Source organism: Rhodnius prolixus, unplaced genomic scaffold (genome assembly GCF_049639745.1).
Source record: "Rhodnius prolixus isolate KJV_2025 unplaced genomic scaffold, Rpr scaffold_10, whole genome shotgun sequence".
NCBI lineage: Eukaryota > Metazoa > Arthropoda > Insecta > Hemiptera > Reduviidae > Rhodnius > Rhodnius prolixus.
Window position 1 is genome coordinate 16,307,936 of NW_027411615.1, and position 15,124 is coordinate 16,323,059.

At 31.1% G+C, this 15,124-nt stretch overlaps 1 protein-coding gene across 1 annotated transcript; it reads right to left on the reverse strand.

The window, feature by feature from the left end:
- Positions 1-51: 51 nt before the first annotated feature.
- Positions 52-14,972, reverse strand: Cmtr1 (Cap methyltransferase 1). Its single transcript, XM_074133319.1, has 16 exons — positions 14,779-14,972; positions 13,375-13,757; positions 13,146-13,301; positions 11,882-12,049; positions 7,768-7,935; positions 7,490-7,682; positions 7,287-7,396; positions 5,181-5,410; positions 4,901-5,083; positions 4,200-4,390; positions 3,913-4,029; positions 3,237-3,459; positions 2,110-2,226; positions 1,861-1,964; positions 1,665-1,779; positions 52-265 (listed from the first exon to the last, which is right to left on the reverse strand). Exons 1-16 carry the CDS (start codon positions 14,801-14,803, stop codon positions 136-138), a joined length of 2,613 nt encoding a protein of 870 aa, XP_073989420.1. The 5' UTR covers positions 14,804-14,972; the 3' UTR covers positions 52-135.
- Positions 14,973-15,124: the final 152 nt, after the last annotated feature.

Sequence of the window (15,124 nt, forward strand, 5' to 3'; positions counted from 1 at the left end):
TTTCAAATAACTCTAATTTAAAACAGTTTAAGGATTATACATATAAAGATAAATTTTTTAAAAATTATATTTACAAAAATGAAATATTAACAAACTTCATAACAACTGAAGCAATGAAAAATAAGGAAATATTTTTTACATATTAAGTTTGTTACTAATAAACATTAGTAAATCATCTTTATGTACTACACCAGATACATGATCTTCTTTTTGCAGGCCCACACCTTCTTCCCAAGTCCATAATATCTCTTTCTCGATACATTCGCTAAAATATTTGAATAAAAAATAAATGTTAGGTTAAAAAATACAAGCCAGTTTAAAAAAATTATGCCACTGTTTTACATATCTTTGTAATAGACAGGTAACGGTTATGCATATTCCAGTTTCTAATTTGTTAGAAAAAATAATAATAGAAAAATAGGTGCTTTTCCCCATGACTTAGTTAGTAACTTAGTAAACTTACATAAAGGGTAGAATAGGCAAATATTTACTTATAAGTTTTCTAAGTGAAAACGGAATTATGAAATCTAATAATTTTGTATCAAAAACATCCCATACGTCTTCAGATTATAAATCGAATATACTTTCTAATCACAAGAAAGTGTAAAAAGTAATGTGTTTTGGTTATAGGTGCCTTTATTCATAACATCTGTAGTCTTTGGGCCTAGAGCAGGGATAACCTTTTTGAGACGTGGGTCAAATTTTGTTCATTTTGTTTTTAGTACTAGCTCTTGAGTCACTAATGTCCATTTGCACAAGAGTTAAGTTTAAAAATTTTAAACTGAATATTTTCAAAACTAAACATCTTTAAAATTCAGTTGGCTTAACGGGTAAAACTGGGGCGTGGTTTGACGATTTACAAATTCTTAGTGGGGTTAAAAGTTTTTGGTGCAAATGGCAATAAGTGTTTGAATGAACGAAGAGTAACGAAAATTAAATACAATATTGTCGTATCTACACGACTAAAGAAAAGGATTTATTCAAGTCAACTATTTCCATGTATGTATGTCCCATCGGTCCTTACACATCTGTTGCTAACCAAAAATAATTTGCGTTTCAGAACTATAATGATCAAACTAAAGGTTATAGATAGCATTTAAATTGCGTGTCAATGCGTGATTGAAAAAAATACAGATAGAATATAAATTATCCACACAATTAGAAAATCTAAATCAACCCGCGTAAACAAACAAAAGCTTCCGCAGGTCAGTGTCTGACCCATGGGTAACAGGTTCGCCATCACTGGTCTAGAGCATCTCATTGCTTTTCCGACCTCGAAGCATAGTAGTGGATTTAACGCCTTAAGTGTATACTTTACAATGAACGTTTTTATAATAAATAAAATTTAGCATTTTAAATATGGGTCCCGAACTGGTAAACAACAATATAACTACTAAACTACTCGTATCATAAATCCTTGGTCATAACTACTAATCCTTAACAATACAGTCCCACATATCCACAATCCAGGCCATTAGTATAAAAGTTCCAGAGAAAATCGAAAGGCTTTTCTATTTGGAATTAAAACCCCTAAAACCACCTCATAAAAGAACAAGCTCAACTAATTTTCTCTGACCGTTGTTTGAAAGAAGAATCTTGTTCTTAATTTAAGGTTTGATGATTATGTATATTTATTTTTTTATTATATGTTTATTTAAACTTACAGTGTATTAGCATTAGCATCTGGTGGACGATCTTTATCAAATTTTGATTGTTTTGTTTTTGGATGATAATAATAGTGGTAATTTGTAGTTTTGCTTAAAAAGCGACACCAAGGCTCTGAAAATGAAAAACTGTAAATAATTATTTCTTGTTTGTTTGTGAGATTAAAAAGAAAAAGAAAAAAAAACCTTAACGTACCCTTAGTAGAGTTAACGAACAGAATTCCCTTAGGTTGAAACCAATATTCTTCATTTTCGAGAATTAATTGCCTTACTTCAGATTTAGAATAACGCACAGATAAGCTAAAATTAAATAAAAGATGAATGAAAGTAGGGAATACGGCCAAAGACCTCGAAATCATTATATAATAATAATAAAAAGCTAAAATAAATGTAACTTTATCACAACTTTAAGAGGGTTACTAATTGCAAAGCAAAAACTTGTTACCTTTGAAAGATATCATTAAGATTTTCCATTGGCAATGGTTGTTTTATTCTAACAGGCCATTTGTCTTTGTATTCATGTTTCTTTAGAGCAGCAGCATATAAGTTCATTCGTTGTAATCTTGAAAAGAAATACATACAATGTCTATAATGTCTCAACTAACTCAAGGATGAAAGTCATGTCATAAAAACATTGGAAAAATAAATCTGGTGAAATAGAGAATAATTCGTTACAAATAAAGAAATGACACTAAGAACGCGTAATAATGATCGTAAATCATTATTTCTGAATAATTCTTCAAGGCAGAACATAAATACTCGTAGTTTATATCAAAAATGCCTTTTAAACTTCTTTAGATTAGCCATCTGCCTTTTAAAGATTAGCAGTGCCTAATCTTAACCTGCGGGGAATTGCTATGTTTAGCATTAGCTGTGAAAACTTAGCTGGATTAGTTGTTCCTTGGCCACCTTAGTTGTTACTTCGTTACAGTTACTCCACCATGTGCCCTACCAGGGAACAAATAATTTCACACCGATGCTTAAGATTCTATTTATATTTTTTTTCTTTTATTAATTCTATTAGCGTAAAATGATTCTTGACATTTTGAAGCGAATTTAATGTTGTCATTCGCCTATCTGTTGCCAACCATTCCTCTCTCCAATTATATGACAACCATTCAAATGGTGTTAACGTATAGCTTATTTGTTGGTGTGAAGCTTTAACTTCTCTCTCTTCTATAATAAATATTGTATGTATGTGGTTAAATATTAATAAATAAATAAGTCAATCAAAACCGGATATCAATAAATGCTCAAAATTAACTTCATTATCAGTCAATCAAACGAACAGTTTTCACTACATGAAAAACAGGTTCAACGATTTCTTTTCAATATTTCAATTCTAATATACAGCTCTACAGCCTAAAGGATAATTCAAATCATTAATCGTGCGAAGGCGTAATATGTGGCATGTTTTTTAAGAAAGTACCCTTTTGAAATAAAAGAAAACTATTATACTTTTCTTAAAAATTTTATTTTTACATGAAAGTCTTTACCTTAATTTCAAAACCGTACTTACTTAAAAAACACGCCTCGTATTTTTGTAAAAAAAATTAACTGTTTATAACTTACCTATCTTTATAATGCATTTTCACTACATTCTGATAGCCTAAAGCAATAGCATCAACAACATGTAAAGCGGATCTTTTTTTCTGTGATCTTCCTTCTCCAATTAATTCTGGCACCATTTCACCATAGAGTATTGTACCTGGACTCAGTTCGGCTTTGCATTGATTTTCTCTTATCCAATGGTTCTTATTAGGATTCCAACGAAAAATTTTATTACGACCCAGACCTTAAACCATATTTTATAGGTATATTACTAAAATTAAAACTATTATTTTTTTAAAAAAGATACAAAATTCTGTAAAAAAACTTAATTAGCATCAATCCTTTTAAAAACTACTTCTCCAGTAGGATAATTTTGCTTGCTACCCATCTGTAAGACATGGCTTTACAAGACTACATTAACTTAATAATAGGCCTAACATTTTTTTAAAGCATTTTTGCTTTAAATTTTTTCAATGTAAAATCAAATTAATATATCTAAAGTAATTTATACACTTCCCAAAACTGTTTTAATTGGAGGTAGTTCTTCTATAGAATTAACGAATCAGCAGCTTGTGCAGATATGTGTAAATATAAATATATATTTATATATTTTTGATTAAATCTTATATACAAATAAACCCTTATACAACTGTCCTACCGGACAGTTTTAATTAGATAAAAATTTAATAAAACGTACCTAAATATAACTGAAGTTCTGTAGATCCCAAGGGTACACAATGCCAGTCATATAATGAATGAAAAGATTTAATCAATGTATCGGGTTTTAATGTTTTTTTCTTCGAAGCCAGAGTACCTTAGAAAATTAATTTTAAATAAGTAATATAGGAAAGAGACATGTAAACATTTTCAGAAAAATGGAATAATGCCCAAATAGATTGGAACAGAGCATTAACTAGATAAATATGAACTTACTTATAAATAATATAGAGAAATTTATGAATAACGATTGTAAACTAAACTTACCATCATCAAAAAATCCACATTTTCTTGCTGCTTCTTCTGGAGTTGTTCTGTCGGCTAAACGAGGTTTGTCAGGTATATTCCACAATGCTAAACAATTTTTCCTCATTTCTGCTTGACGATTTTCAACCAAGTTTTGATCTCTACAGAAAGCAGTGATCTTCATCAAATTTACCACTTGCCTCTCACCTAACCTAATAATTTTATTATAGTTAAAAAATATTATTTTGAGAGCCTTAAAAAAAAGAAGTATGAATATGATTACCTAAACTAATACACTACTAATACACTTTTCAACTTAATTTTATTAACGAGGAAAATAAGATCTATGTAATTCCTTAAAACACGAGAAAATCAAATATTTGTTTGCGCTAAATACATATGTTTAGCTAATAAATACAAAACAGTTTTTGTTTCAAAGCAGCAGTTCTTTAACGCACCGCAGATGTTATGTCCTGCAGACGACGCTCGAAGAAGCACATAGACTAAGTGATATTCATATAATTAATCTTAGCCGAAGAGATTTTTTAAGGCTAGTAAATCTTATTTTCATTGATTGCTAACTACATAGCTCAAAATAAAGAAAATTATAGGTTTTTCTGAATAAAACATTTAAAAAGGTACAGAATGAGAATGATTTTATTATTTATTTTTTATTCATTGAAAGAAAATACTTTTTTACTAAATAAATAAAGGAATATTACCTATTATTAGAATCCACTAAATAGTTAAAGAATGTATCATCCTCTTCTAGAACTGTTAAAGGTACACAGTGCGTAATATCTTTGGTACTGGTAGAATTAAATTCCCACAACCTCTCGCATAATTCGAAGAAATAATCCTTTATCGGTGTGCAATCATGTCTCTTATGTTTACACACGATATATCTACAAAAAAATTCATACAAAATATTAAAAATAATCAATTTAATAAAAAATAAACAAAAACCTTACAAAACGTAATAATTATACATGAAAAATATACCTTTCTGAATTTGCAGGTCGACTTGTATTTGGTTTAAATATACAAATTTCTTTGAATGCTCGGTACATTAAATAAACTAAACCTGCACTAAATGGTGTAAATAAGTCAAATACTTTGCATACAAAATGTCCCTCATTTCGTACTATACATAATGCTACTAAAAACTGGCACAAATACAATTGTTTAGACAGGATTTCTTGACAATTTTCTTGACCCTCCACAGAAAATCCCTAAAATTAAAGAGTTTACTAACAAAAAAATTATTTTAAAAGTTACAAATGAAAGCCTTTTATTTTTATTAAACAAACTAAGATAAAAGACTGGTAAAAACCGTGGAATCTATTGATATATACTTGCAGAACTCTATACAAAACGTTGTAAAAAAAAAAGTCAAAAGACATAATACAGAAATTTATTCGATGGTTTTAGATTATCTAGCAGGATAATCTTTTAACCAAGAACCTAAACCAGGAAGCACTAGATGAAGATAAGACGGATCTTGAATTGTAATATTACTATATTATTATAATAATAATTATTTGTGTAAACATAAGTTTTTACAAATAGAGTAAGATCAGTACAAAATATAGTATAAACTGATAATAGCATGGAGACAAAATAAGAGTGTAAAATAAAAATCAACTTTGATTACAAAATAAAAACAAATAAATAAACAAAACAGAAAATCCTGGGTAATAAAAAGAAAAATATTATAAAATAAACAAAAAGTAATACTTAGAATGAGTTTAATCAAACAGATCACGGAAAATATATTAATTAGTTTATAAGTTCCCTTAGGGACATGGCTTATAGAAAGTATTTACATAATATTATATTATTAATTTTTTGAATTTGATGGAGATCGCTTAATAGTGAGCTTAGGGTGCATTCATAGTCGCGTAAATATATCGATCTTAAATGATTTAAGGCTGGGCAAGTAAATAAAATATGGCACAACGATTATGGCGCTCAGCTACATAAAATACGTATATCACTGGCCATAATCGAATAGTACCTACCAGCGATAGAGAACCTTAATAAGTTATCTGAAGACAACCGAATTTGACAAATAAATTTAATTTTTTTTAAATTAGCAAGCAAACTCACAGTCCTGTACATTGTATTTTACTGAGAATTAATGGCACGATTTATATCCAGTGAGATACAATGATTTCTCATTCTCAGCACCAAGTCAGAAAGATTAGGCTGAACGGTGCACAAATCTTGCTGCAACCATAAGTTATCAGCACCAAACTGATCTCAATTGTGAGGCCCAATAAAAAATAAAAATCAACTTTGATTACAAAATAAAATCAAAATCAAGGCTTTAATTACACAATTTTAAGAATTAAAAAAACTATGTTTGAAACAAAAACAAATAAAACAGAAAATCCTGGAAATTGTAATCCATTGATTCCCCTGCCATTCTAACCACATTCAAAAAACAAATCTTAGGCAATCTAGAATCAGACATTTTGAGTAACTTTACCCACCACTTAAGCATTGCCCTAAACAGCATTTCTCTCAACCATTTGCATCTAGTTTCCAATCAAACCAAATAATGAGGCGTGTTAACGGGCAAAGACAACATGCTCTTCAAGAAACGCATTTGAACTGCTTCAACCCGATCATTATAAAGGCAACCCCCAAAGCTCGGCACTGTACAGGAATGTTGCTCTTACAATTGTTCATCATAGTGTCCCAACTATCTGCACGAGATCGGACCCTGTTGGTTGCAATGCTTGCTTTTCCTGTATATTAATAAAAGAAATGATTTCTCTTCTACTACTATTTGATTAATAACATTACTATGCCTATATGAAACTTAGTATTCAAGAAAATATCTATAATATTCAGGATAGATCTTAAACCTTTTCGGATTCTAATTCGTAAGTCTTATAGAGGCCCAGAAAACTGGAAAATCTTTAATTGAGAAGGTGCAGGTCCTTTAGCAACCTTTGCTTCAAGAAGAAAGTACGGATTAAAAATCTTTTAATAAAAAAAATGTTTTCCTCCCACATTTGCCCTGTGTAAATTGTTATCAAAGATACTAATAAAAACATAAATTATAGTTTAAGAACTAATAAAATCATATAGAATACTGACACCATCAGCCATCATAAAATGAACACCTTTTCCTTCGGTACCTTTCAAAACTTCATCAGTAAAATTACGAATGTTATCAGGATCAAAAACATTTCCATCGTCCTTAACTCCTAAGAATAATTAAAATAATAATATTCATTTTAATTATAAAATCAAAGTATCATTAAATACCATAAAATGACAAATTAAATTTGATTACGTACCATAAAAAGGTTCGAATGTTTCTGGTGAACCAGCAAAGAAGTCACATAATTTAAAATCACAATCACCTTTTAAAGTAAACCCAAAACCTTTCGCCAACCATTTTTTACGCCATAAAACATATTCAGAAAATCCCCCTGGGCCTGCACATACGTCAGCAAAGTAAAGTAACTGGTTTTGATGTATCATTGGTTCCTGTAATTTTAAATGTTGTATCACAAAAAAAAAGAGGAAATATTGTTTTTCTTGATCCATTATCATAGTTAATCTTTAACCATACCCCACTTTCATACTTCGGGCTGGTAAACATAAACTCAAATCTAGCGTCCATGTTTGCCATTTTCAAAGCTGCTCTATTAAGGAACATTCCACTACGCAAGGTTTCAAACGGATTACTTCGAGAACGAGCTCTGTGAAGTTCATCTGAGGTTAAACTGTCGAATACATCCTATAACAGAGACATAATTAAAGAGATTAATAAATAACAAATTCAAATAAACATGAATTGAAACTATAGATTCAAATTCAACTTTATGATGTTTTACAATATGCGATATCACTACATGATAGTCCAATTTGAGAACAATTTGTCAACGTGTCAACTTAAAACTACATAAAATAAAGTAAATTCCTTCGAATCTTCTAACCAGCAATACCATAAATAGGTAATTATTTTTGAAAGCTCATTATTTGTTTTTGTTCCATCATTAATAACTGGAACTTCGTGTATAAATGTATGTATTTATACCAGGTCTATACCTGCTCTGTAGCAGACATTTCTCTACATTCGGTAAAGAATTCTTTAAAATCGGATCAATAAGAAGAGAGACATAGAGGTTTGAAATTTATCAATTTACAAACCTCCAAAATTTAACCTTCTATATTTCAACAACTATTATCACTAAAACATTGCTATTTGTAGCATTTATGTAGCAGTCTTTTCTCTACAATTCGGTAAAGAATGCAGTAAAATCAGATCAATACGAAGAGAGATATAAAGGTTTGAAATTTGAACGATTTACAAAACCTCGCGCAGAAAAGCTCGAACAACTTCTTTCTGCCGAATTTTATCAAAATTGGTCGTAGTTATTGATTATTAAGACGGGCCTTACTGAAGTGGTGCAAACTCCGTTTCTAATGTTGAAGACGTTGAGATCTACAAAAGCTATATTCTCATAAAATGTCGAATGTTAATTCATTGACGTAAATCGGAACACGCGTCGATAACTTGAACTATTGCAGAACTTCCTCTTAGTAGGTATAAGTGCATGATGACACTTTAGAGTCAAGTCGGGAACTTTTAACCACTTCTTCGAGCTCATTATTTTTTTTTTTTTTTATTTTTTTTTTTTTTAATAGCGTTATAGAAATATTTGTAATAATTATTTTAGAGAGGGCCTTACTTGGGTGGAGGCGAATTCCCCCCTAAAGATGCGCAGCATCGAGATCTCTATAATGCATATCTACATACAATTGGAATCAATTGACACTTCATTCACGAAAATAGGTTGACGCGACAATTTGAAATAATTGCAAAACGTCCCATTAGAAGGTTTAAGAGCAGAACGTCGCTTTTAATGCTACCTAGGGGATCCGTAACCCTTTCATCCTGCCAAATTTCATCGGGCAAAGATTTACAATTATTAACAATATTTTTGGAGGGGCCCTTACATACATGGGGCTGACTTCTCTCCCATTCAATGTATAGCGTCGAGGCCCACAACATGAAATTCCGAATCGAATGACATCTCATGCAAGAAAATCGGTTTGCGCGTTTAGGCGCTACATTGTTTACAAAAAAGGTAACAAGAAGAAGAACAAGAACATTTTTTGAAAATGCTGTTTTTGCTCATTTCTGGCAAATTTACCTGTTTTATCTACGTTGTTGCAAAAAAGTTACTTTTATAAAAGAAGATTTGTCCTATATTTTAAAGAAAATTTGGGAATTTTGAGAAAAAAGAAAAAAAAATTGTCAAATTTAGGTGTTTTTCAACGTTACTCTTTTTCGTGAAGTTTTTGACGATCAACCCTAACACAACTGCCCTTCCGGACAGTTTTAATATACGCAAATTCTCCCCAAAAAAGTATCAAACAATCCCACATCGCCACAGTTAGCAGCTCAGCGCACTTCTGCTACATTAATTTCAGAATTTTGCATCAAATTTGATTCCTTAATACTTGATAGGAGTTAGAAATTAATATATGCTAAAGTAGCACTTAAGTCGAGATCTTCTAAAAACAAGTTTTCAAAAAAATGTTTCAACGAATTCATTTCTACGTTTATTTTTGAGCACTTATAAAAAGCTGAAAAATCATGAACGCAGTTTTCGAAATAATTCTAAAAATGGAATAATATATTAGCATTATTAGGACCAAAATTCTATCAGTTCATTTGGACCAAATATTCCTGACAATTCCACTAGTGATACAGCCTAAATAAATTATCAAACTTATTTTTTGCGATTTTCGGTCTTTGAGTTATATTTGAATCTTTCACTCTAACAGAAAAGTTTAAAAGTCGCTTTCAGGCAACTTTTTAAGGTGAGTAAAAAATATATATATATACAGGGTGTGCCAAGCTATATGGATAACGACTTTTTCTCGGAAACTAAGGTAGCTAGAAAAAAACTAAAAAATACGTGTTCCCTTAGTTTTTTGTTAGGAATCCAAATTTACTTCGCAAATTTTGTTCGGTGCTTCCAGAAGCGAGAAATAGGTACCAACTTCATTTTTTCAAATGGGAAGGTGCAGTTTTTATTTCAGAAATAGATTCCTCTATTTTTTTTTAAAGAAAAATTTACTTTAACGGTTTTTTTCTGAGAGCGGTATTTTAGAAGTTATGAATGAAAACATGATTCTTATAAGAAATGTCAAAATGATAATATTATAACGGTTTTTTGATGGAATAAGAAGAAAAGTACTATTTTATTATAAATTTTACTCCTCATTAATATTACAGATCATGCTCGAACTGGCCTCCACCATTAGAGATGCATAGACATGCTCTTTCCTGCCAATTGCCCATACTGCCAAAGAAATAGATTCGAATTTAACCGAGTTACAGGCATCTATTATTCTCTGCTTTAGTTCATCTACAGATGCCATCCCGGCTTGATTCTGGTACACCTAGTTGTAGAAATGCTTTTAGGTAAGCAGAAATAAGGAAAGAAAGAAAAACGTTATGAATAATCACCTTGTCTTTCAGGTATTCCCAAAGGAAATAGTCCATAGGTGTCAAATCCGGTGAACGAGGTGGCCACTGAATCACCCCCCGAGTCGATATAACACCATCAGGCATGTAAAGAGATATCTCGATAGGCAATTTGATGGGCGTGTTAAAGCGACACGGGGGGCGATTCAATGGCCACCTCTCTCACCGGATTAGACACCTATGGACTATTTCCTTTGGGGATACTCGAAAAACAAGGAGCTCATTCATAACTTTTTTCTTTCTTTCCTTATTTCTGCTTATCTAAAATCATTACTAAATCTAGGTGCATCAGAATCAAGCCAGGATTGCATCTGTAGATGAACTAAAGCAGAGAATAATAGATGCCTCGGTTAAATTCGAATCTATTTCTTTGGCAGTAAGGGCAATTGGCAGGAAAGAGCATGTCTATGCATCTCTAATGGTGGAGGCCAGTTCGAGCATGATCTGTAATATTAATGAGGAGTAAAATTTATAATAAAATAGTACTTTTCTTCTTATTCCATCAAAAAACCGTTATAATATTATCATTTTGACATTTCTTATAAGAATCATGTTTTCATTCATAACTTCTAAAATATCGCTCACAGAAAAAAACCGTTCAAGTAAATTTTTCTTTAAAAAAATATAATTATTTCTGAAATAAAAACCGCAACTTCCCATTTGAAAAAATGAAGTTGGTGCCTGTATCTCGCTTCTGGAAGCACCGAACAAAATTTGCGAAGTAAATTTGGATTCCTAACAAAAAACTAAGGGAACACGTATTTTTTAGTTTTTTTCTAGCTACCTTAGTTTCCGAGAAAAAGTCGTTATCCATATAGCTTGGGACACCCTGTATATATATTATACGCGAATATAAGGAATGTGCCAGACTAAAGGTCTGGAGCTCTTACAGATTTCTTTGAAAAGGAGCCTAACGTTATTTAGGCAAGTATGATTTAAAGAAAAGTATAGCTTAGAGCGTTTGAGGCAAGGGTTCGAGAGGAGAAACAGTAATCTGGCGGAAAATTATTGGAAGCCTTGAAAAGAAAGATCCAGAAATGAGGTGGACTTGTGCCAAAAGGAAGACAAAGACAGAAAACAATGGCAGGCATTTTATAAATCCTGTACACATACGGGTAAAAGAAAAAGAATAAATTTGAATAATTGATTGGCATTATCACATACTAATTTAAACCTTCCTTACTTTTCCTCTTAGAATATTACGCAGCAATTTTTCGTCGCAGAAATCGGTCATATTTTCCATATTCATATCTTTTGGACCTTCTTTTTTCCAAGAACTTAAAATTTCTAAATCTAATGGCCCATATAAATCTCCTTTTAACCACTTTATCTCTTCTTTAAGATTTATAACCTGCAAAAGAGAAAAGTATTTTTTATAACTTATTTAAATTAAAAAAAAACCTTAATGCTATAATCAAGTCTCTGTGCATAATGGGTATAATGGTGTTTACCGAAATTTCCTTATAGAGATCAACGTTCTTGGAAGTCATTAAAAAAAGAAGATTATGTAAAATGAATGCATAAAAAATATCTCATGACAATAATAGAATAAATAGACGAAAAAGAGTTTAAAAATGTGAAAAAAAACCTCTAAAATCAACGTTAAAATGGCATTGACAGATCCGAAATGTTTCTTAAGAAAATGGATACGTGACTAATTTATTTATTATAAAGGGAAATACCAGGCGCCACGGTAGCCGAGCGGGTTAAGAGGCGAGACCTGCAAAGCTAATATGCATTGTGGTGGTACTGGGTTCGATTCCCGGTCTTGGCATTGGATTTTATTTAATGGTTAAATGAGAAATAGGTAAAGTACGTTTGCTATTCGCCTCCGTCCACGATACCTAGTAAATGGTAGTTGGACGTTAAGCCCCGCCTGAAAAAAATAGGCGATTACTTTACTTTACTAAAGGGAAATACCACCTATCAAGTTCTATAATCTACTCAAATTAGGCTACAAAACAAGAATATTTAGCTATATTCTAGGTCTATATTTGGTTGGCCTTTACTACTAGATCTACTCAGTTTCTAATCTTAGATTTTCAAATATCGAAACGATAATTGGTCATTTTATTTCGGAATTTATGTTCTAATGGTTACTGAATCCTAAGGGAATCGAAGTTTGACTTCTCGCATCAAAGCGGGGATCACACTACATTAGATCAAGTAGGAGAGAAACCTTCTTTTTTTTTAAATTTTAATTGGCATGTAAAATCTTAATCTTAGAACTGCAAGTCCAGAGAAAATGACAATAATTTAGTAAATTTTGTTACAAAGCTTTTGATTTTATTATTATGCTCTTTATATTTATCATCTCTTTCACATTAGACATGAAAATAGACGTCTAGGAACTGAAGACCACATTTATCTTATACGTGATTAAAAAAAAAAAAAATCAGAACGATTTCATTATCGGATCGAAGAGCACTAGCAATGGACGTTTATACCTCATAACTTGAATCCCAATGAAGAGAAGCTGGATCTAACCCAGGAAGAGTCAAGCCTAATCCTCTTCTCCCTCTTTGTTTTGATAGTTCCACAGGTTCTACTCTTCCTTGCGCATGCTTTCCAAGGCCTTGTCCTGATTTATATCCCATTCGTTCCTAAAAATTGTCAAATACTATGAGTTTTTCGTATTGTTTAGATAATCAATATTTATATATTATAGAAACTGACCATAAGCAACCTTCCAATGTTATTTTCCTGAATAGGGACGTCAGTGGATGAAACCAAATTGGGGATATTGTCGTTGAAAACATATTTTGATTTGCGTTTAGCTGGTTTATCATAATGATCAAAATCTTCGGGAGCCGATCGTTTTAAGCTACCACCATAACTATCACATTCATCTGAATTTCGATCGTAATGATCAAAATTTTCTGGCAGCGACTTTTTTGACAAACGTGTATTTATTACAGTGCATTCATCATGATCTACGTCATCTTCGTCTGATGCAGAACTGGAGGAACTGACATCTTTATGGAAAGAACTATGATCGAACTCCCTTGAAAAACTCATTGAAGGAATTTCATCATTATTGGAATCTTCATCGCTTGAAGCTGAAATAATACCAAGGAAATATATGAATCAAGGAATATTTTAAACTAAAATGAATGGAATGAGGGTTTCATCCGCGAACTCATGGTTTAAGAAATGAAATTATATATATATATATTTTACTACCCGTCTTAGGTAAGTATTAGGGGGCAATAAGGGTAAGCAGCATTTAGATTAACACGGTTCTACTTTTTTGAGTGCTATTTTCCGCTCTCAGGAAATGATAGTAATCTGGAGCGTAGAAAGTATTCTATAGAGATTTCCTTGCCACTTATAGTTTTGGATTAAAAAGGAAAAATATGTTTGCTCCGCACCACTGTCTATACCGTCGGTAGATGAATTCAAATATCTTTTTCTAACAATGATTAGCATTTACTTCAGGTCTAGGAAGGGATCAACCAACAATGCTCATTTGTCACCAAATTAAGATGTACAAAGGAGAGTTGAGCAGAACTAATACAGGTAAACTGTACCTATTGTCAGTTTCTTGCAAATGCAATTCATTAACATGACATTAAAAACTCAGCAAGTAAACTGTTTGTTGTTCAAACGGAGTCTAATGTCCAGATATTAAAAAAAAGGTTACATAAATAGGGTACCATTCAATAGTTTAATAATGTTTAAGCAGTGGTTAATATAAAATTGTATTGAAACCTTGATAAATTTGGCATACAGACTGGTGATAAAGAGAAAAATTGTTTCTAAAATTTAATTATCTCATATTTTGGTATACGTTTCGCATAAAACCGTTAGTTTCTACATAAACTGAATTGGAAACTGATACTGCAAATTATTTGCTGCGCCACAAAATATGAAAAAGTAATCTCTATTCCTAGAAACATTACTATATAAAACTTTTGCAAAACCAGGGTATAAACTTTAGGGATGTCCTTTAAACAAATAAATCTTCTTTTTCGAGATCACGAAAATAAACTTGGTGCAAAATTATAACTATTTTCACAGATTTATTTCCAAACAAAGTACATTTACTTTACAGAATAGGAAAAGATAGACGTAATTTACCACTTAAGCTTGTTAACATAGACATCTTGATTATATCTTAATTACATATATACGTAAAGAAAAACCATATCTTTCAACTAAGTATTAAAGTTTTCCCTCCATTGTCAGAAAAACAAAAAAGTAAATAAAATTATTGGTCACATTTGATTCCCCCAAATTAAACACAACAAAACATAAATTTTGTAACCTCAAATAACCTCTCTTAATTTCTTTTTTATAAAATATTTTGTTATCCATGTATTTTTAGTTTTTGTAAGATACATACTTAAAAAAAAATATATAATGGAAAAATGTATTTATTGAAGAACTTCTTTGGCATTATTAAAAACAATTTTTAAAATAAAGC